Here is a 23,388-nt window from a genome sequence, read left to right as displayed (position 1 = left end):
CCTATTGGGGGGAGATTTCAACTCGGTCGAGGATGTGTTATTGGATAGATCCCATCCCCCACTGCGCGCGTCCCCAGTGAATAGAGTCGCCAAGCGCAGGTTGGAATGGCAAGAGAGCTGGGCCCTCACAGATGCATGGAGGGCGTTACACCCAACTACTAGGGACTACTCCTTTCACTCACACTTGCATGACCTACACATGCGGCTAGATGCATTTCTTTGTTCGCCATGCGTGCTCCCTGCGGTGGGAGGGGCGGAATACTTGGCCAAGACGATATCGGACCACAACCCGCTGTTGATATCCCTGAACTGGATGGTGACTGCTAACAGCGTGCCAACATGGCGCCTACAACCCGACACCCTGGATAACCTGTTGTTCAGGGAGGCTCTGGGGGAACGTATTGAGAGTTACTTTGAGGAGAACAGTGGCACGGCCTCCACGAGGGCGGTAGAGTGGGATGCGTTTAAGGTGGTGGTGCGAGGACACTGTATTGGGCACACAGCTGGGGCCCGCAAGACTTTGCTGGACGACTTGGATACGGCTGAAACGCGGCTGAGGGAAATGGAGAAAAGGCGCCCGAATCACCCTGAGTTGCAGGAGGGGCTTAGTGGGGCACGGGAGGGGCTGGCTGTAGAGTTGGAACGGCTGCGCAGCTTTGACCATAAGGCGTACATGACGAGGGCGCATGCGGAAGGCGATAAGGCGGGGTCTATGTTGGCATGGCTTGCTAACCCAGTCAGGAGGGGCATGCCGATCATGATGATCCAAGAGATAGGGGAGGAGGCCTGCCATACTCAACCCGGGATCCTGAATAAGTTTCGTACTTATTACGAGGGGCTCTATGAGAGTGGTGAAACAGGAGGGGCGGATGAGCTAGGGGAGTTCTTGGACGGCCTCCAACTGCCGAGAGTGGAGGAATCGGAGGCAGAAGAGCTGGGTCGGCCCATCACTCTTGGGGAGATAGGGTGTGCAGTAAAGCAAATGGCCAGAAACAAGACCCCGGGACTTGACGGACTCCCGATCGAATTCTACAGTAAATATCTAGAGTACCTTGCTCCTCGGCTGTGTGAGGTGTACAATGAAGCGCAAACGAAGGGCCGGCTCCCGGGCTCCATGAGTGAGGCCCTCATGATACCGCTCTTAAAACCGGGCAGAGAGGGTGCGGCTTTGTCCTCGTACCGTCCGTTGTCCATGTTGACGACGGACTACAAGATCCTGAGTAAAATTCTTGCCAACAGACTGCTGGTGCGCATGACGGGCCTTGTTCACAAGGACCAGTGCGGTTTTATTCCGACGCGCAACACTACCCATAATATCCGTAGGCTTACGAGACTGATGTGTGCGGACTGGCCGAGCGCTGTTTCCCCATTTGTCCTCTCCATTGACATAGAGAAGGCATTTGACAGCCTTGAGTGGGGATACCTGTATGAGGTGATGCGACGCTTCGGATTGGGGGACGGATACATAAACTGGACCAAGGTCCTTTATACTGATGCGGTAGCGAGGGTCCGAGTGGGTACTCTGATCTCGAGGCAATACCCGGTCAGGCGTGGTACCAGACAGGGATGTTCCCTTTCTCCGCTCCTGTTTGCGTTGGCTATGGAACCCTTCGCTGTGGAGGCCAGGCTGGGCCGCCACTATGCCGGTTTATCGTTTAGGGGCAGGCCGCATCTAATTTCCTTGTACGCAGATGACCTGCTGATGTTTCTGGCCGACGCGGGCCCCGAGCTCGAGGGGGCACGGCGGCTACTGGGGCGGTTCGGCCGGTTGTCGGGCCTGAGGGTCAACTGGCCTAAATCCTGCCTGTTCCCCCTGAGACCAGGAGAACCGTGTCCACTCACCGCGCAAGAACTTCGGTGGGAGCCGCGCTGCCTGCATTATTTGGGGGTCTATATTTATCACACCCCGGCTGATTTGCTGGAAGGCAACATCACCCGCTGTATTACTGCCCTACGGGGGTCCATGGACTTCTGGTCGACCCTGCCGTTATCCCTGGCTGGTAGGATTTCCCTGCTCAAAATGGTGGCCCTACCCAGGCTTCTGTATTATTTTAGGACACTCCCGGTGTGGGTCCCGAGCTCTATTTTTAAACGCCTGAGGTCTCTGGTTATAGCGTTTTTATGGGGCACGGGCAGAAGACGCATAGCGCTCGATACCTTGCTGCGCCCCAAGGATGAAGGAGGAATGGCGGTGCCGGATTTTGAAGGGTATTACCTGGCTGCACAGCTGCAGATCTTTACTCAGGAGGTTGCGAGAGTATATAGAGGCCCTGAGGACGCGAGAGTAGAAGGCACCCCGCGGCATGTTCTGGCGTACATCTCGCTGCACCAGAAGCTCCGGGTGGGAGATTTGACGGTCGAGGAGCAGACGTTCCGACTCTGCTGGGACCGGGCCCGTAAGCGGGCAAGAGTCCGCCTTATGTATGCCCCTGAAATCCCGCTGGGTATGATCACGGCCCTCCCGCATGGAGGTGACTGGTCGCGCCTGCTAGGTTGGGAGGAGGCGGGGATACAAATGCTGGGTGATCTATACGAGGATGGAGTACTGCTGCCGTTTCAAGCTTTGCAAGAGCGTTTCGACCTGCCGAGAGGCGACTACTTGTTGCATGCAGCGGTCACGGGTGCAATGCAGGCCCACTGGGGGGAAGGCTTGCAGGAGCCGGGCACCTCCATGGCCTGTCAGTACACGATGATGGCTGCGGGGTCCTTTAAGGCTGTCACTTGCTTGTACTCCAGGATGCAGAGGGAGGCCTTGCAACCATTGACGGCCCTAAAGGCCAAGTGGGAGCTAGACCTTCAAGTGGAAATACCTGATGCGACCTGGGGCCAGTTACTGAGGCGGGCAAGGAAGAGCTCGAGAAACGCCAGGTTTCAACTAATCCACTTCTATGTCATCCACAGGGCATACCTCACACCGGGGAAAATACAACAGTATTTTGGGGTAGACAACGCTGCTTGCCCTAGGTGTAATACGGTCGGGCGGATCTGGGTCACATGCTATGGGATTGCCCCGCTCTGGGAGACTATTGGGGGGAAGTGGGGCGGGCCCTTAACAGCGCGACGGACAGAGACATCCAGTATACGAAAGCGGTTGGCATTCTCCACTGGTTCCCACACACGCCTAGAAACAAGACCACTAGCAAATTTATAGACTTGGGACTTATTCTGGCCAAGCGGGAGATAACGAGGAACTGGAAGTCGAGAGTGGGGCCCACGTATAAGAGATGGTATGGGGAATGCCTGAGGTGGGCCGCATGTGAAAGCACCCTGAGGTACCAGGTGGCCTGGAGGATGAATGACGAGAAGGCTCTGGAGAGGGCTACTGCATGGGAAATGATGGTGCAGGCGCTCCGAGATATGGAAGCTGAGGAGCTAGAGGGTGAGGATGAGCTAGATGGGGCAGGCCCTGTCACTTTGCAGGAGAGCACACCTTAGCGAATGTTTGTTCCTCCTACAACGCGCCAGACACTCTTACACTGCAGATTCGACGCAGAGCGACCACGGGGGGGGGGGGGGGCAAAGGAAGTCGGAATTGGCGAGCTGTTGGGGCACCGAAATTAGGGGAGGGGGAGGGGTGAAAATCACAAAAGCAACCCAGCAATACTTGACTACTACTACTGTCAGACATTGTAAGGTGTTACGAGAGACATTTATGGACAAGGCCACCCGCACCAGAGGAAAAGGCGGGCCCCCCGGATAATGCAGAACTGAATATCGCCACTCTTGTACACTGTGAATGTATATTGCTGATTGTCTTGTCTGTACACTTATATTGGTGATGCAATAAAAATGATGTTAAAAAAAAAATGAGTGGTAGCCAGGGATTATCTAGTAGTGGGAGAGCGGGGGAATAAAGAGTTCCACCACCCAATGTCGGCCTAAGCCTCCTCTATGCCCAACAGGTTGTGGATACAGTCTGAATGTTACTGGCATGTACTAAGATGTCCATCGGTAGGATCGAAGAGTGGAAGAGATCTCCCAACTAGTCCCGCTCAGGCTTCAGATATGGGATACGGGAGTCCGGGTGGTACCACCGATGTGCGCATTGGCCCGCAAGATAATATAGATCTGGATCCTCAAATCCATGGAGGAGGTTGAGAGTGTCCTAGCGAACACAAAGGCAGCCCCCAGCCCAGATAAGGCGCATGAAAAAGCTAAGCAGAGTGCTAAAAAGGTCTGTGGAGTGGGAATAGGAATACAACCATTCTGAAAATCGCCACTCGCCCCGCCAGGGAGAGTGGCAATTTAATGAGTTGTAAGATCAGGAAATGCAGAGCCATAATTGAGCTCTAATATCTGGTCTTTGTCTCTATGGAGTCTGATGCCTAAATATATGAGTTGTAAGATCAGGAAATGCAGAGCCATAATTGAGCTGCAATATCTGGTCTCTGTCTCTATGGATTCCGATGCCTAAATATTTAGTGCTATCTGCAGCTCATCTTAAAGGAAAGCCTGCAGGGGCAGGTTGAGCTGCACCCGTAAAGGAGAATATCTCAGATTCGGTCCAATTCATCTGAAGCCTAGCTAGATTGCCAAAACAAATATTTCCTGCATAAGTGGAGGAAGGCTTTCTGATGTGTAACGGATAAATAATAATAAAACAACATCTGCGTATAAGGAGTTGAGAAGGGGATCCATGTGTACGTTGAAGGCCACAATGGGAATGGAATTCATGATAATAACGGAGCAGTGGTTCCATTGCAATGATAAAGAGGAGGGGGAGGGTGACCGGGTCATATCCCTGCCCAGTCCCTCTCATGATAAAAAAAAAAATTGGTTAATAAGCTACTGGCCAGCCGACAAGCTATCGGGTTGGAATATAAAAGTATGATTAGGGAGCCGAAAGTGGCAGGGATGCCTAGTTTGCGCAGAACTTCCTTTAGAAGGGCCACTACATGGAGTCAATGCCTTTTTGGCATCCAACAAAGCATCCACCGCAGGTGTTAACGTGGAGCTCCTATTAAGAACTGTAAAACTGGTGCTTAAGTTGAGGGAAGTGGCTCTATGGGAAACAAACTGAACTGGACAGGGGATATAATCTGTTCCATTAAATGAGACAATCTGGTAATGAGGAATTCAGTTAGAATATTATTATCCAGGTTTAAAAGGGAAAGAGGTCGATAGGAAGGGCAGAGCTGGGGATCCTTGCCAGGTTTCAACAGAAATGGAAGAACTGCTTCACGCAGCGTAGGTGGCAATATACCAGCAGATAGAGACTCCCCACATAGCGTTAAAAGTTGGGGGGAGGAAGGGCTGGGAGTTGTTGTTGGGACGCTTTATTAAAAGGCCCCTGTTAAGCCATCAAGGCCAGTTGCTTTGGACCCATCCAGAGTATCAATTGTCTGAATGATCTCCTCTTGAGCAATCGATTCACTAAGAAACTGTTGCTGGACATCCGTAAGCCAAACCATCCGAACCCACCTTGAGATAGGACAAAATCTCCAGTGGGGCATCAGGCACACAAGAGGTATAGAGACGTTCATAGTAACGTTGGAACTCTGCCAGGACATTCTTACCACCGAGTATCAGCGAACCAGAGTCTGCACGTAATTCTGTAACATAGCTTTTTAACTGATTGGGGTAAAGTAACTATGCGGGGTACGGCCAAGGCATTCCTCCTGGTTAAAAAAACGGCCCCTTGCATGCTTCCCCAAATACACATTCTCCCGGTTTGCGAGGTCATGGAACTTAGTCAGTAAGACTGAGCAGTGAAGCAACAGAGGGTCCCCACCAGAAGCGGCAGCCTGGTCTATATCCTACAAGGCTGTTTCATTACATTGTAATCGGAAGTGGATGTCGTGGAGGATACCGATGTGTTTAGAAATGCACACCCTGCACATTTTTTGCAATACAATGTTCCCATACGGTGGCCTGTGTCGAAACTGTTCCTGTATTCAATGTGAAGTATTCAACTATAGAGTCAAGTATGTCACTACAGAACACTGAGTCATGAAGGGCTTCGCCGTGAAACCTCCAAGTGCGATCTGAACCACACCCAGAGGGGATCTGAAGTTCAAGAATAATAGGAATATGGTCAGATAAGGCCCGCAGCAATAATGTGATCTGTGAGGCCCAAAGATAGAAATTTCCGGAGAGAAACCAGTAGTCTAACCTTGTCCAGATGTCATGGGGAGTTGAGTAAAAAGTAAAGCAAGGGACAAACAGGTATTGGGTACCCCCAACATCCTGTAGCGTATACAGATTTATGATGTGTCACAGCAAATCCCTTGCTCGAGGTTTGCTACTAGGCAATGTGCTGGTGAAATCAAGGTGAGGGTGGTGTGCCATATTGAGGTTTCCACCCAGTATCACATAGTTGATATGTAGGCCTTCCATGTGAGCAGAGAGATCCTGAAAAAATTCTGGATCATCGACGTTTGGGGCACATATACTTATCAGTAAGACAAAAGGATACCCTGTAGAAAACTGTAACAACCATTCAGATCACAGTGCCAGTTTTGGAGAGAGAAAGGGACTCTTATGTATGAGAATGCAAACACAGCAGGAATATGAACTATAGCAGGAAAAGTAGCGATCTGCTCCTCATACCCCTGCATATGAAGGATCATCATTGGGTGAGAGAGGTGTCTACAGAGTAAAGTTTATTTTGGCCCGGTGTCTGTTTAAGTAAGACCATCCCTGTTTACCCCTAGGTGGAATGTTAATTCCACGTATGTTCATGTGATAAGGGAGATATCAAGCGCCCTTTTCGTCCCAGAGTGTGGCAGCATGAAAAGGTGGAGGATATGGAATACGGCTTATTTTCAACCAGTTGTGCAAAGAGTGTATGATGTGCTGTGAAAAACAAACACAGCATATATTTAAGAAATACCAGAAAGAGGTCTCCAAAACCCCCACCCTCACCAGATAGAAATACATCCAGTGAATCCCCCAAAAAGAGAAACGCAAGACAAAACAATCCCAACAACTTGAGGGCGGCGTTCACCATGGGAGATAGGCAACAGCTCAGCGTGGCGTGGCCAACTGATAAAAAGGTATCTGAAAAGTAAAGAAGAATCAACCGCATGTATACAATATTGATATGCACAGAAAATATGAGAAGATAATGGTGCACAATATCAAAGACATAGTATTAATGTCATGTGGGCACAGCTCACAGGTGAAGGACGGGTCCAGTGTGTCAGGCCAGCTCAATCTGGAGGAGTTATCTGTGGAGAAGTGGAAAATCTAGCATGTTCTGGTGACTCCTGCCGAAGTGAAGAAGGTTTGGAGGGTAACTTTTTTTTAGAAAGCGGTCACCTCTGCTGGAGAGCCAAAGATGTGAGTCTTTCCATCGAGTTCAACTCATAGGCGTGCAGGGTAGAGCACGGCATACTTGAGGCCTAATTTGCTGCGGGAGTTCTTGAGGTCATTGAATTTTCAAAGGGGCTTCTGTACATTGACAGTAAAATCGGGAAAGAGTGAGATGGTGGCACCTTGGTAGCGGAGGGGGCCCAGCTCTCAGGCCAGACGGAGGGCTTTGTCGCAATCCTTATAACTGAAGAGATGCGCTATGAGAAAGCGAGATGGGGGGCCCTCAGGAGGCCAAGGGAGCAATGCGCGTGCTCCACTGCAAAGGTGGATGCAAAGCTGGTGCAGTCAAAAAGTTTGGTAAGAGCTGCTCTACAAATACCTCTGGTTTCACCATATTGGCGTTTCCGTAATACTGGAGATGCAGATGTTGTTCCTACGGGACCTAGCCTCTAAATCCTCGTTCTTAATGGCAACTTGCTTGAGAATACATTCCATCTTATCCAAGCGTTTCAGCACAGTAGCAGAAAAAAAATAGATGGTGGGGAAGGGGGGGGCTGATTCTTCAAGCAAAAGGCAGAGTGGATCTGCAGGGGCTCTAAGAAGGGGTGGAAAACATCAAAGCCTCATTAACAAGCAAAAGGTCTTTTAAAGACCTGTGAAGTACTTGGGTGCGGCCGTGTGTTTGCCCAGGAAGCTGTCTCATCCCGGGCTGCCACACACGACGGGGGAGGCTGCAGCCCTTTGAGTCCAATGGGCATTGGCGCCTGTCCCATTCCCAGACATCAGCAGATTCTCCTGCATCAACTATGCTGAGGACACATATATCCTTGGGGCCAACTTTCCTCAGAAGTAGTCTACAGAGGATGCGGAACACTGCTGCCAGACTTCCACTTTCATATGAACATTATATAATGAAATATTGGCCTTTCGACCTAAATATAATATAAAATCATTGAGTGGTAAATACCAATATGATGTCGTCCAAAGAAACCTTCCAAAATGTTAAAAATACATTGCCCACATCTGCAGTCATTTGCAAACAACAAAAATCACTTGAATAGCACATTGCACTGTTCTGCGATACAGTCATGCCAAAATGAGTCACCAATCTGCATAAACAAGGCTTGACAATCGCTTTGGCCCTCATGTAGCACACAATGCTTCCATCATACTTTTTTACTATGAACACACACTGTAAATCATGCACTAAAGCCATGGTCTGCAAGAAGACAGGCCATAGCTCATGAAATGTGGAATCTTACCCAGAGGATGATAGGGAAGGGCCAGGCTCTTAACAATCTGCAGGGAGATTTGCCAGGTTAAATCTCACATAAGTAGCTTGTGTGTGGTAATTTGAGGTACACACAATATATATATATATATATATATATATATATATATATATATATATATATATATATATATATATATATATATTTTAAATTAGCCAAGTTGTCCATTCTCTGCAGGCCAAATTGAGATTAAAGGATCAGCATAGCCACTGTTTAGTCATGGTAAGGGGGGAAAAAACAGGCCCAATTGATCTATCTTCGGCTTACCAAATTATTCGGTGTAGCCTGAAAGATTTAATTGCCTAATGAATTAAAATACTGCAGTGGACTCGGACTACCATAGGCTCTATTATGTGCTATGGTTCCTTTCCTGAATAAAGCCTGACTGCTCAAAATAATCAACAGAGAAAGAGGACTGTCCCCAAATCATATCATTGTCAACAATACGGAACAGGTTTTACAAAAACACCAGATGCAATCACTTTGTTGTAAATTTATTATCGGACTGGCATCTGGCAATACTGTTGTGATGAATGTGATTTAGGCAACAGTGACATGAAAGTCTGGATCAGTCTGTGGCCCGGCCTACTGAGTTGACAACTCCTTTATCAGAGTCCAGTCGAACTGCCCCAAACAGACACAAAAACACTACTCCTAGCCTTTTTTATTGGTCCTAATGCAGGCAGATGATTAGAATTGCCATAACATCCTGACTACACGTACGGCAAAACATATAAGTCCAACAATTTTCTAACTCTCAGACGAAGACAAACCAACGAGTCCTTCAAGTTCCCATATGATCCACCCACTCACTGGCTTGCTGCTTTTCATTTTGGCTATAGAGTTCTGAAGGTCTTGGTCCTGGCTTTTTTCCCATGATTTTGGTGCAGTTTTTAATTAATGCTTGAGATGCTTCAGAGCTCTGTTCGGATATAGGTTTCATTTCAGTCTTCAAGCTCTATTCTGTTACTGCAATTGGGATTTCAAGTAAGCAAACAACACCCAGCTTATCCTCTCCCTCACCAAAGACCCCTCCACAGCCAAACTCAACTTCCAGAAATGAATGCAAGACGTCGCAGTCTGGATGACCAACAGCTGCCTGAAGCTCAACGATGAGAAGACAGAAGTCCTCATCCTTGGAACCACCCCTTCAGCATGGGACAACACCTGGTGGCCGACAGCCCTCAGACGCCCACCTACCCATTCAGACCACGCAAAAAACCTCAGCATCATGATCGACTCATCACTTACCATGAACCTACAGGTCAACGCTGTCACCTCCAGTTGCTTCAACACCCTCCGCAAAACCTTCAAATGGATCCCCCCCGAGTCAAGAAAGATGGTCACCCACCCACTCATCACCAGCAGACTGGACTATGGAAACGCACTCTACACCGGCATCAACAAGTCCACACTCCACAAACTCCAGACAATACAGAAAACCGCCTAATTAAAGTCAATGGAATATCCCTGGATTAGCTTCAAGGACAGTAATATTCACTTTATTCTATCTTGTACCATATCACCTTCACACAGTCTGCTAGATTGGTATGCTCATTCAACATCAGTCACAGACTAAAATGTAATGTTTACACTCTTTTATTTCAGAAAAAAAAATATTTTCTGAAAACATTTCACATTGAAACATTTCATACAGTTTAATTTTTTTTTAATTAAAAACAGTTAATATTTCATCAAAATTGCACAACAAATATGTCAGAAAGAAGCAACTATACCATAATCTAATCATAAAATAAAAATGACAGTACATATTCAAATAATTGAATTTTGATGAAATATTAACTGTTTTTAATAAAAAAAAATTAACTGTATGAAATGTTTCAATGTGAAATGTTTTCAGAAAATATTTTTTTTTCTGAAATTTTAACAAATATTCTGCCCTTTATTACAAAGGAAAATATTTTTTATTTCTTAAATAAAAGAGTGTAAACGTTACATTTTAGTCTGTGACTGATGTTGAATGAGCCTACCAATCTAGCAGACTGTGTGAAGGTGATGTGGTACAAGATAGAATAGAGTGAATATTACTGTCCTTGAAGCTAATCCAGGGATATTCCTTTGACTTTAATTGTCTGCAGTACCCTGTTCCCTGGAACTGGTGGAGTCTTCTCTCTTTCCTTTACCTATTTAAATACAGAAAACCGCCGCCAGACTCGTCCTCTGCATCCCCCGGCACGAACAAATCAGCCAACAACTACGAAGACTCCACTGGCTCCGTGTAGAAACGAGTCATCTTCAAAATCCTCACTCACACCTACAAATGTCCACACAACAACGGATCCAAATACCTCAACAACAGAATCAACTTCCACGTACCCAAAAGAAACCTCAGATCCTCTAACCTCACACTGGCCAAAACCCTACACATTTTCAGAGCCAGAGCAGGTGGAAGATCCTTCTCTCACATTGCAGCCAAGACCTGGAACGAGCTACCAGCAGACATCAGACGCGCCCCCTCCCTGAACACCTTCAGGAAGACCCTCAAGACCTGGCTCTCTCACTAACAGACCTGAGGACTCTTCCCCCCTCAGCGCCTTGAGACCCTCACGGGTGAGTAGCCCGCTTACAATTCCCCTGATTGATTGATTGACTTAGAAGGTCATTTGGAGTTTAGGTGGATTATGACAAAAAACGAAAACATCAGATACCTGGTCCGCCAAACTTACAGTGCGCTTATCCCATTCAGAAGTGTGAAGAATGCAGGGTTTCTGTCAGCTGAGCTACAGCTGGCTCTGCCGTCAGAATCACTTGACCGGACAGTCTGCTAGCCAATGCCGCAGGGCCGCCAGGTTATAGTGATCAGGGCCCAACCCTATTTAGGGTGGGGCTATCATCACTAGATAGACCTAAACATTAGAACTATAGCCATGTTTAAAATAAAAACACTGCATTTCATTCCATATAGTTTGTTTTAAGTTAAAACACATAGGATGGCATTTTTTCTGCAGCAACATAATGTTGAATAAACATTGTAAATATGTACTTACAATCTGGTTTGTATCCGTCACTTAGGGGTGTTCTTTTCACCAACAAACTATCGAAAAAACACAAAGATGTAAAAAGAATAAATGTTTCACACAGCCAAGAATTCTTCTACTTTCTTACTTATTTAAATCATTGGTAATAGCTTTGTGAATACATTGTTTACCTTGCCACCTTGATCATTTTTGGATTGTATTTTTCTAATTGGTCGAGCAGGGACTTCATAGTTCTTCCAGTGCTAATAATGTCCTAAGTATTAAAATAAGAATATCAATGCCTATAAAAAAACTGGACTAAAATGTGATTACAAAACTGAACGTGTGCAATTTATGTACGAATTGTTAATGTGCATCATAATACGTACAAACAAATACATACACCTATGCAAATATTTTTGGAAGGATCACAAATGATGGGTCTAAATGCAGCAAGGACATTTCTTAAACATACTTCATGCTTGTGAAGTATAACATTTTATTTTAACACTTCATTGCCACCACTCCATGATAGTCCTCCCAGCAGCAAATAAATTAATCCTACTAGCGAATATATACGTGTCTGTGCTGTGTAGATCAACAATACCAGGTGACAGGACTATGATATAGTTGGAAGAAGTGCATAAACATGCATATTTGTACACTAGCAAGGCCCTGCAAGGAAAATAATGAATTGCAGGATTGCTCCCTAGGTAGAACAGCTTTCTTTCAAAGTGGCATTTAAGCAAACGTCAACGCGATTTTCAAAAAGTAAATTGTGTATGCACTGACAAGTAAATAATCCTGGGAAATGTTGATAATATAATTCATTCGGCAATGTAGCCATTTGCAGTCAAGGTACTTTTAGGAAGAAAGTTAAGGGGTTCTGTACTCTACCACCAGGAGCAGTTACAGAACCTCCTACACTCCTTGACAGAAGCAGTACAAGTTAAAGCCTACAACATAGACCTCTCTCTGCAGATCCATCATACTCTTTTTTTTGTCCCCCCTTTCTTCTTGGTCCACTGCAGTATCTGATGATGAAGTTGAAGCAATCGTAGAAATGGACTCTACTCCACCAGGAAAATATGTACAAAGCGCAGGCGTAAGTTAAGAATGGTTAGAGCAGTTTCACCGACTATCATTACCCACGCTTTCTGTGAATGCAGCTGTACAAGATCTACTGCTTTGTGGGTGGAAGGAGCTATGAGCAAGCTCCATCCCCCGCGTGTGACCACCCTAGATCCCTCACGTGGGACCCAATGCTGGTTAACAGAACAGACAGCAATGTTAACCGAGAGATGTTCTCTTATCTAGTAGACAAGAAGGCAACAGTAGCTTTGCAAAGGTAATTTGGCATAGAAAGGAGGGGTTTGTGAGCTCTAGGCACCTCAGTGGTTGGTACAACAAAAACTTCAAGGCAATATCCATGGCAATTTTGGCAGGAAAGATTGTTCATAACTACTGGCTTATATCGAATCTAAGAACATTTTTGTCAAAAATTCCTTTTGATAATTTAAATTCCTCTGCAATGGCTGCAGGTGGAACGAAGCAGCTTGTAGGCACCAACATCTCCACGAATGGAAGGAAATGGTGCTCAAAACTGGCCTACTAGGAATGCTTTTCTTGGGTCATCATCTATTTTTAGTTGGAAGAAGGCCCGTGCAAATCAATTACAAATTAAAAATCAGCTCAGTCTTTTCGATCCGTCTTCTAAATTTTCAAAATGTGACAAGAAACCTTAAGACCGACCCAGATATATGCCCGTCTCCCCATGATTTAGATTTATGGCAAGAGGTTTTGGAGGGACTCGTTCATCTTCAATAAGACAAAAAAAATCAGTATTCCTATCTATACTGAGAATCACATGTCCAAGAAACCAGGGTTCTGGAGATTCTAGAACAGAGCTATACAATCCATTTCTCGAAGTCGCTTCCAAGCTCCAGTCTCCCTAAAACCTTTGGCCACAAGACTAACACCGAAGGTTAGCCTTGGAAGAAAGCAAGAGAGATCTTATTCAGTGGCAGACTTCAATCTGTGGTTGCATTTAATAGTGATCCTCGTCATAAAATCATCAGGGTCCTTTTGCATGGTCATGGATAGGCTCGAAGGCAATCGACTGCTTTGTGACAACTTTCAGTTTCAAGATGGATACCTCAGAGAAGTTTATTCTTCAGGTTCACACAGGGTACATTCTAGCATCAATACCTCTCTAGGATGCCTCTTGTCATATATGCTGGTTTGGCCTTGCCATCAACCTTTTCTGGTATTGTGTTAGGAACAACTGGTGTCCGTTCTTTGTTCTGATATCGCATGGGTTGGTGCATGCATAATCAGTTGGAGCATGCCCCTCTCAAGTTCAAACTCTACCAGACGTCTCACATACTGCTCAGACTCCAAAGGCATGGGGTCCTCATAAATGTACTCCTGTCTCACTTACATCCAAGCCATGAACGGAAATACATTGGAGCTCGATATCAAACACACCTGGGATGAGTTTTTCATCATTGTGCCTGAACTATCAAACTGTACCCAGATTCACTAGGTTATAGTGTTTTAACATTTTGAAAGTGTCATTTAATTCTGTGTCCCTAATGCACAGAGAACCTTTTAGTTAAGCTGGATATTGTGTAACAATGGGACTTGAGAGTTCACTATTTACGCTTATTTCTTTCAACCAAAGTTAGAAAGGGGATACCATGTTAATCAATGGTATCCTCAAGTTATTAGAATGTTATAGTGTGATCCTGTGGCAGAGAAGTATATTTCTCCTGGTTTCACTTGAGCTACAAAGTAGAGAGATTCGCTTTCTCTCTCTCTTTGATCCTGTTCACTTTTTTTATTGAAGTCTTTGCCTGCAGAATTAGGTTGTGGGGTTTTGAGACTGGGAATCCTTCCATATAATAACAGTAGGAGCCTCGCATCCTCTGAGGAGGCTCTAAGAGCAGTAAAGGATAAGGCTGATGCACTGGGATCCCCAAATATGAGTGAACTGAACTAAATCTATAATTTTAACTATAGGACTTTCCAAAATAAAATGGGCAGTATCACTTTCTTTCCAGTCAAATGGACTGAAACAGATAATAAAAATGTAGTCGCGCATATCATTTTGAGTTACACCCTCTTAATCTCTTCTCCATGCTAACACAAAATATAGATAAAAACACTATCATAAAGCCACTTTAAAAATATCGTACGTTTTTTGAATGGTAGATTAGACTTTGCAACTGAATATAAACATTTCCAGGTTGATAGTCTATTATTTTATTGCATGCCACACAGTAACCACATTTTAATTTGTTTTAGTGGGTAGATAATTATAAGAAGTGTTTAGGTAGTCCAGGAAGTTTTGCTGTGTGTTACCTCTAAACTTTCACTCAATTGGATTCTCATGTAGTGCCAAGTTTCTTCAAGTGTGGTATGGACATCGCTCCCACCATCTTTAAATGCCTGGGAAGGAAGGAGAACTTTGACCGCAGGTGCATATTGTAGGTTTGCTAAATTCTAGGGCTGGTGGTCACTGGCAGCCGGTTTGCTCCTGAATTGAGTGAAGAACTCTCAAGACCCACTGTGAGTGACGCCGCCAGTAATAGAGCTCTTGGAAAGCATACATGATGCCGAAAATCTTTATGCTATAGAACTACCGGTGTAGCGTAGCTACTGAATGTGCAGTAGCCACCCTTCTTTACAGACACCTGGTGAATAAGCTACACCTCATCAAAGAGGCCTAACACAGCCAAAATATGCATTGAAGTTGCTTATATTTTTATTCACCAGCAACATGACTTTGCAGTTCCAGCTGGGCTGTCCTTGCATTGTGGACAAGAAGATTTAGCATTTGGATAATATTTGAATCTACCCCTGCTTTTGTGGTTCATGAGGAGCTAGGGTTGCCATATTTATCGGACCATATTGGCCTGCGCCTCCTGATTAGATGGCTCACCATTTGAGTATGACCGGAGAATCGTCAAAACAGGTAAATACTTATGGATTGTATTTTTTAATTTACAGGGTTTCGTATAGCGCGAACTTGACCAGAAGGTATCGGGTATCAGAGCGCTTTACATAGCACCAGTTGCTTTACATGAGGACACATTCATTTTTTTTGTGTTAGGCACGGGGAGATTAAGTGATTTGCCCAGAATCACAGGATGTTCAGCATCGTTGGCGAGACTCGAACCCAGTTCCCCAGATTCGAAGTTGACCGCCCTTAGTCGTTAGGCCAACTCCTATCCCCTGTATGCAACTACATGGGCGGAGGTCGGCCAAATGGTTAGTACACATAGGAGATACTTTCATTAAATGAGGTAGACCCACAATGTTTGACTCCTCATCGATTATCGTAAAGCCAGCTATTCCCTCGACCCGGGATATTTTTTTTACTTTGGCAGAAAACAGAGAAGGTATAGAAATACAGAAAACCTTGGACCGCAGTCATGCACTGATTGTAACAGGGCTAGCTGTTGAACATTATCTGGTTAGTGTGTTTAACCCCTTGCGCGCTAGCGGTTTTCCCGCTGTGTGCTGGGTTTTTCAAAAACCTGCGTTAGATGACGAGCTCAGCTCGTCATCAGCTTACGAGCGCCATAGCTGATGACGAGCTGAGCTCGTCATCAGCATCGAAGGGGTTAATGGTCATTTTAGCCAGTTCCATATGACGTTGGCCCTTCCTATGCCTAGCGTCTGGAATACGAAGTTGGTCCTGTACATGTGATAATTTTTCTACTCAGTACCTTGTGCATTATGTTTTTTTCCTGTGGTTTCTATAATTTCCCCTGAAGAACATTTTTATTGTCATTGCAGAAATCTCTGCATTTTGTCAAGCTCACTTTCATGTACTTACAGTTATCTACCGGATACAGTTACAACTTATGCTGCTGCCTGCTTTCTGGCCTCATCGTTGAGGCTGCGGAAGACGTTTGATCTGGCCCAGGAGATTCCAATTGAAAGTTTTATGTGTTATGAGGGTTTTTCAGTTCTGTATATATTGCACTTTATTACGACCTACTGCTCTCTGGTGTGCTACCAAGTATGTATTATCATGGCTTTGAATCATTTGGTCGTTTTTACTCATTTGCCTAATTTGCACAATATGTCTACTTGATGGGCATTTAGCTGGATATAAATGTAATGTACTATTGTTGTGATCGATGCTCTTTTATTATCATTTTAGGGGGCTGCAAATGTAGATATTGCTTTAGGCCTGGTTGATTCAAACAACTATCATATTTCCCCACCTTGTATATCACGTTCCCCCGTTAATGTACAGGTCAAAAATGCCAAGTCAACTCATAAGAATGAATCAAGTTTATCTGTTTTTATTGACTTTATCTTAAGTATTTTGCTTTTATTGATTGATTGATGTATGCGATGACGTTCTATGTACTTTTATGGTCTTGTTAGAGCGAATAAAGTTATTTTGCTCATGATGATCACTCTAAGGTGCAGCTGAGCTAAAAGCAAAAGAATGTAATGCACCGCTAGGGTAAGGAGCGGTTACATGTCCATCCTCAACTTATAGCTGTCAAGTTTAGAGTGGGACTTGGAATTGGTCTTACAAGAAACTTCATGTACGGGGTACGCAACGTGTGCATTCACTGGTGTGTACTAAGGAGCAATGCATACTAGTTTAAAGTTGGTACACTGCTTGTGCTTTATCCAAATAAATGCTAAATAGCAAATTAGAGGGATTTCAGTGTCCTTCTTGTAGCATAAAAATGGTTTTGGTGAAGTTGAGAATACATAATCCAATTATCCTCCCAAAACACACAACAGTTGAAAACCAAATTATGAACATGAATGCAGGGTTAAAAAGCATTTTCACCAGCGCTTTCCTACTTTTGTTTTCCCCTCCATGATGCAACAACTGCTGTACAACAACATTTGCCCACGGAGACCCCCCCTCGTTCTGCCATTAACACTACCCAACCCCTTATACAAACACAGACTGACTTCTTAAATGCTCATGTTGACTAGGTCAAGTTGTGAAGTTTTACATGTCGTATGCATGAACCTTGCACTGTTTGCGGCGATGCTGAAATGTGGATGTGTACACACAAACAACTGTTGCCTGTGTGGAAAATGTTCGGTTTAATGGGACTCCAGAACTAAGACGAATACAAACTTGAGAAACCAGGATTCATTTCAAAAAGACACTAATTTTTATGTAACTGCACATATCTTGTTTCTTCTATCAGACATAAATCACTGACTCTGCTTTGAAAGATCTCATTTATGTTTCATTTATGATAATTGTTCATCGTTTTAAGAGAGCACATTACCCCTCTTGCTGCTGTTGATGGCTTTCAACTTTCCCATAGTCCCTGATCTGTACCTGTTGCTTGCCAGCGGGGACGAAGCAGTGGTAGGAGTATTGCACGAGTCAGGGTGAACACTTTTCATACTTTTTGGTTTTCCGTGATGCTACACTTCAATATCTTCAACTCCGCTACTTCCATATAGTTATGGTTGTTTTGGTTCAATCTACAGTGTTTTCACACTTTACATCTTATAAACCAACACAAAAGCAGTTCTGGAAAATACATCATGAGTGATCTTACCTCGACAATAAGCACGTTCTGAAAGAAAACCAGACACATCTGTTACAGTACCAGTACAATATACAAACTATGTACACAAAAGCATTATCAAATAAAGTTACAGCTTCAGTTAAACACCATTATGAGCTTTGTCAATACTGCAAGAATGGTTAATGGTTGTTCTCTAAATCATTTGTATTCCCTTCCAACGAAAACATAGCTTACAAAACAAGTTACAATTACTAAAGCTGAGAGAAAATCATATTAGTTAACAGCACATCTGTACATAAGTATAATGTGCTACATCGGACACCATCATCTTCTCTTCTTACAGTAACTCGTGGGATCATTAGGCTAAGAGCATCAATATTCTCCCTTGTCCACCTCCACGTTATATTGGTATCTATGGTGTTATTTACTCCATGGTCTAAATCGGGACCCTGCCTTATGCTGTGTTGTTATTAAATTCCTACCCACACTCCAGGGTGTTTATCTCGCACTGCATTCCTACCATGGGTGGGGGAAAGTGTCAGTCAGTCACACACCTCTTAATCAGTGGTTTGATTGTGTGTATATCCGACTGAAAAAGTTTCTTTCTAGTAAAATAAGTGTGATGCAGGAGTTTGAACTGCATCAGCCGAACCCCTGCCTTGACTGACATCTCACAGAGGGCGGGCCTTCTTGCTCTGTTCGGAAGCTCGCAGCTGGTGCAAATAAATGTCAGTGCGCCAAATACTAAGGTTGCCTAGTCTAGAATCCACCTAATGTCTCTTTATGCCACTACCAGACACTCCCTGCCCCTTTATGTCTAGAATCCACCTAATGTCTCTTTATGCCACTACCAGACACTCCCTGTCCCTTTATCCCACTTTTTCAGGTTCCTCCTTTCTCCATTTATGACAGTTTTTCCGTCCTTCTCTTCCTCCATATTTCCCATTTGTTTTTCCCTCTCTCTTGCTCGCTGTAAACGTCTGATGCTGAAAAATAAGGGCAGGTGCTCAAAAATGAGTGTTGTTGGCCCCACCGGCAACCACAGGATCAAATTAATTGCTGGGGTCCATGGATCTGGAGTTGAGCCGTTGTTCCATCCCTTGAAGCTTTGATCACCGCAGCCACAAAGATCCTATCAAAAGTGGTTCTAGGAAAGAGCAAAAGTGTTCGCATCCAGGAGCTACTTTCAGCTCAAGCTTCACAACCCTTTACTGCTACCCCACACCACATTGCACTTTTTTACTCACACCTAGATATACATTAAGCTGATCAGTGACTTCTCTGATTCGTAGTCGCATCATGCCCAGGATTAGAGCAAGCTAGGCTAACAGGGTCAGTGGGAGAAAGACTTTCAGGAACTCTCACAAAGTTTACAGAATAATCTACACAAGAGAATGGTGGAGCGATCAAAGGTTGGCTCCAAAGGTTAATTTAGCACAACTCAAATATTCTGCATCACTGGCGTCTCACTCGAAGCAGAGTGGAGAAAATGTGCACAACTGTACCATGCGTATGATGAACTGTGGACAGAGAGGATGTAGGCTGACATATGTTAAAGTGCAAAGTCCTTAGATGTTTGTGAAGCTGACACTCTCTGGAACAGCAGTAATTTGTTATGGACCATCCCAATGAAGGGTGAAGGTGAATGTCCATGAGACTAAACAAGTAGACAGACATTTGCAAGACTGTCTCTGCAGCTTAGGAATAAGACTGGAGGAACTGCTTCAAACACAGGATGAAAGAGACAAATTGGGGGAGATATTTGTGATGTGAAAAACTATGCAAGCGGCCACGGAGACTTAATTCCAGCAAACTTGTTTTCCTTCACTGAGGAACACAAAGCAGACCCTGGATCACCCAAAAACCTAAAAGACATGCAGCACTTAGTTTGTTACTTAATGAAACTAAGATCAATTTTTAAGCATTAGTCTGGACAACGGTGGGAGAGAGCCAAATAATATAAGTGCTGATGCTCCCTTCGTCGGTTAAAGGTAGACAAGGAAAAAAACATAACAGTAATCAGTATTTGAGAAGTGAACATGGACAGTGAGGACTGCATGAATGAATATACCATGTACAGTGATCAGAACAAGACAATGGAGTAGAGTAAAGAGAGCAAGTGATAGAACTCCACAGATGAAAGCTAGAGGGGTAAATATCAGCGACCAAAATAAATAACCTAACAGAGTTGGTAGATGGATAACAATGGAGCCACCCCAGCCTCTTTTCTCAAATTATGTCAATCTTGTTTTTTATCCTTTGATTTGTCGAGACACAATCATAGATGCATAAAATGGGATTCATTTAAACCACGTTTTTAAACCAAACAGAACATTGATGGGCACTTGTGTGACACTATTCAAGTGATATGTTAATTATTCACATACCCGTCCAGCTAATTTTGACAGATCCTCTCCTCCAAGGTTTTGCATTTCATTTGTAGACTGGTCATTCTAGAACAAAGGATTAGAAATCAAATATTTCATTAGGTTTAGACATTTATACTAAATAAGACGATATTCACATTTAGAAAACAGAGAAAAGACAATTTGTACAGGATTATTCATACAAATGTATCCCCTTCCTAGGGGATTTTACCACAGAACCACTGAATAGAGGCACATATGCATATTTTTATTGCTGGACAAAAGTTTATTCCTTGTGCCTTGGCTTTTTTTTTGTTTTTTTACAGAGTTTTATATAGCGCAAACTTGACCCAAATCGGGGATCAGAGTGCTTTACATAGCACCAGTTGCAATACATGAGGACACATTTTTTTTTTTTAGGCACGGGGAGATTAAGTGCTTTGCCCAGAACCACAGAATGTTCAGCATCATTGCCGAGACACGAACTCAGTTCCCCAGATTCGAGGTCGACCGCCCTAGCCTTTAGGCCAACTCCTCTCTCCTTTCTGGGCTTTCTGGGTAGATGTCATTCCTTGATAATGAAAAGTAAGGGGGATGTGTATACCATACATTGCTCAGTAGAATGTAATCATGTTCTAATTATCGTGTGTTTGCAAGCTTTTTAACATTGAACACTCATTTCATCTTGACTATTCAAAGAACGGGGGTCATTTGCAAAACACTCAAGGAACTCCATGTAATGTACACATCGTCCTATATGCTAACTGTAGGAAAGTACAATATTATGAGGGGTGGATAAGTGTCCACCTCAAAGGATAAGACCACTGCCTGCTAAATATCACACAAAATAAATACAATAAACCTGTGTTCAGTCCCTGGTAGTATGACACAAAGCAGACAGGCTTCATTTACATGGCATGTGTAAAGTATTTAAGCAGTGCATACACAGTAAGAAAAGTCTCACATCACACAATAAAAACTCAACAGTCATTTTGAAAATAAAGTGAATCAGAGATATGGATTTTTAAAGTTTTAAGTAGCTCAAAGCATTAATGATAGTCAGTGGTCGCAGTAGACCAAGACCTAGGCATTATCTGAGGCAGACTGCAATGAAGCCCTTGTTGGATAGACCAAGGGAATTGGTCTGGAGAAAAGTCTGAAAGTCAAAAAGTTTGAAAAAATTTCAAAGTTCCACTTTAGAAAAAGAATTGGTCACTTTGTTAAAAGTATTGAACTTTCTTTTAAATGCCAACGCAGGTAGCAACAGTGTCACTTTTTGAGAAAAAAAATCCTCCTTGAGTGGACTGCTGCTAAAATTGTAGCCATCACCATGGAACCTAAGACTAGTACATGAAGCAGGTTGGTCTCGCTGGAGCTTTGTCTCAGAATGGGACCTAATGGTTTTTTCATAGGTGCTGAGAGCCATGAGCAGGACAAAGCTGAAATTCAATCCAACACTGTGGAACTGTTGGTCGGTTTCTTTTTCCTACAGAATATCTGGAAGAAATGTTTACAAAAGTTTCCAAACTTTCTTCTAGTTCCCAAACAAACCACAGGAGTACACTTCTAAGTCCCCCAGGACCTGAGTGGGCGGCGCTTAGTGTTTAAGGCAGAGGACAACAGCAAAGTCCGGCCCATGTCCAGTTACAACTGGTCAGCTGGGGATTTTTTGGGAAAACCCCTCTTCCAGCTGTTGTGTTCCTGCAGTCATACAGGAGGTCAGCAAACTGACCATTGGAGTCCAATTCTTTGTCCTGGTCACAAGAAGGAGCAGGTCCAGTCTTCTCAGGTCAAAGACCGAGGGTCCAGTCCTCTTTGGATCTTCCTTAGGTGCAGGAAATGTGCTGGTGAAAGCTAGGTGATCGCCCAGATTTCTAGGGTTCACCAGCCTGTGGGTGGGAACATCCAAAGAAACGTATAGTCTCTCTGAACAATGGAGTACATGTTCCTAAGTCCTGGCCTACCTCTTTTCAGCAATTCCTGTTTGCCCAAATGGAAATAGGGGCACAATGCAATGTGTCCGGGCAAATCCAAGATGGCCAAAGATTTCAGCCAGAGTAAACTAGGGCTCCGAGTACAGTGAATGTGTATGGGATTGTCATGGGTAAATCATCAATGTCCTCCTACAACGAACACTAAAATCTTGTTTGAAAAAGACCCTGGGTCCCCAACAAACACAGAAGAGAGACATCTAGTAAAATAAAGCAGGCTCCCTCAGTGACCAGACAAGTGATTCACAATATTTTCTAACTGGTCCTTTTTGATCCCTTTCAAGAGAACAAAAGTTTTGCAAGTGCCTAAGACAGGATTTGACACTTGTGCCCACAGGCATAGGCTTAATCCTGAATATTCAGCTTAGCTTAGAGAATTCATCCCTGTTCATTACGATCGACCTGTCAATCAAACTAACCTATGGTGTAGCTCCTGGTCGGTGGGAGCTCGAACCTCAGTCACTCCTCATTCAGGCCAAGTACAGGCTGGCCAGATGTCAGAAGCGAATGCTCACCTAAAGGCTCAGCTAGGGAAAATATCTGTCTAAAAGTAAATGCTGTTTAATATTTATGAAAAATCCGACTTAACCATCAAATTAGGATTTTAATAGCAATTAAAAAATAGTAGGTTTATTATTTTTCTATCTGGCCCTGTCCCGAAGATAGCAGTGCAGCTATTTTATTATGTACTCTGGTCTTCTACATAGGACACCCAGGCCTGCCACAGTGAAAATAGTGTACGAGACCATGTGCCTGTAAGGTCATGGAAACATTGATTTTCTAGAAGTACCACTTTTAAGTACTATGCTGCCTTGTGGGCTACAGGGTAGGCCTGGAACCATGTTTTCATTGCCACTGTAGTGGACAACACAACAGGTGCTGCAGTGTACAAGTGGTATTTAACTATCCCTGCCATGGGTGAATTTCTGCATCATATACCATGGCATTATAGGAATGTTAAATGTGCCAATCAGGTT

General features: G+C 44.1%; 1 protein-coding gene across 1 annotated transcript in view; it reads right to left on the bottom strand.

Moving 5' to 3' along the window:
* Positions 1 to 23,388, bottom strand: part of PRTFDC1 (phosphoribosyl transferase domain containing 1) — a 212,852-nt gene that overhangs the window by 23,540 nt on the left and 165,924 nt on the right. Inside the window, exons 4-7 of the mRNA XM_086941661.1 lie at positions 20,442 to 20,507; positions 18,085 to 18,102; positions 11,716 to 11,798; positions 11,555 to 11,601 (exon numbers count right to left, since the gene is read on the bottom strand). Of these exons, the coding sequence (XP_086797787.1) occupies positions 11,555 to 11,601; positions 11,716 to 11,798; positions 18,085 to 18,102; positions 20,442 to 20,507 (214 nt within the window). The remainder of the gene's footprint in view (positions 1 to 11,554; positions 11,602 to 11,715; positions 11,799 to 18,084; positions 18,103 to 20,441; positions 20,508 to 23,388) is intronic.

The sequence above is a fragment of the Lissotriton vulgaris genome, chromosome 10 (assembly GCF_964263255.1).
Source record: "Lissotriton vulgaris chromosome 10, aLisVul1.2, whole genome shotgun sequence".
Lineage (NCBI taxonomy): Eukaryota > Metazoa > Chordata > Amphibia > Caudata > Salamandridae > Lissotriton > Lissotriton vulgaris.
The sequence above is the reverse complement of the archived record's forward strand: the minus strand, read 5'-3'. Positions and strand labels throughout refer to the sequence as shown.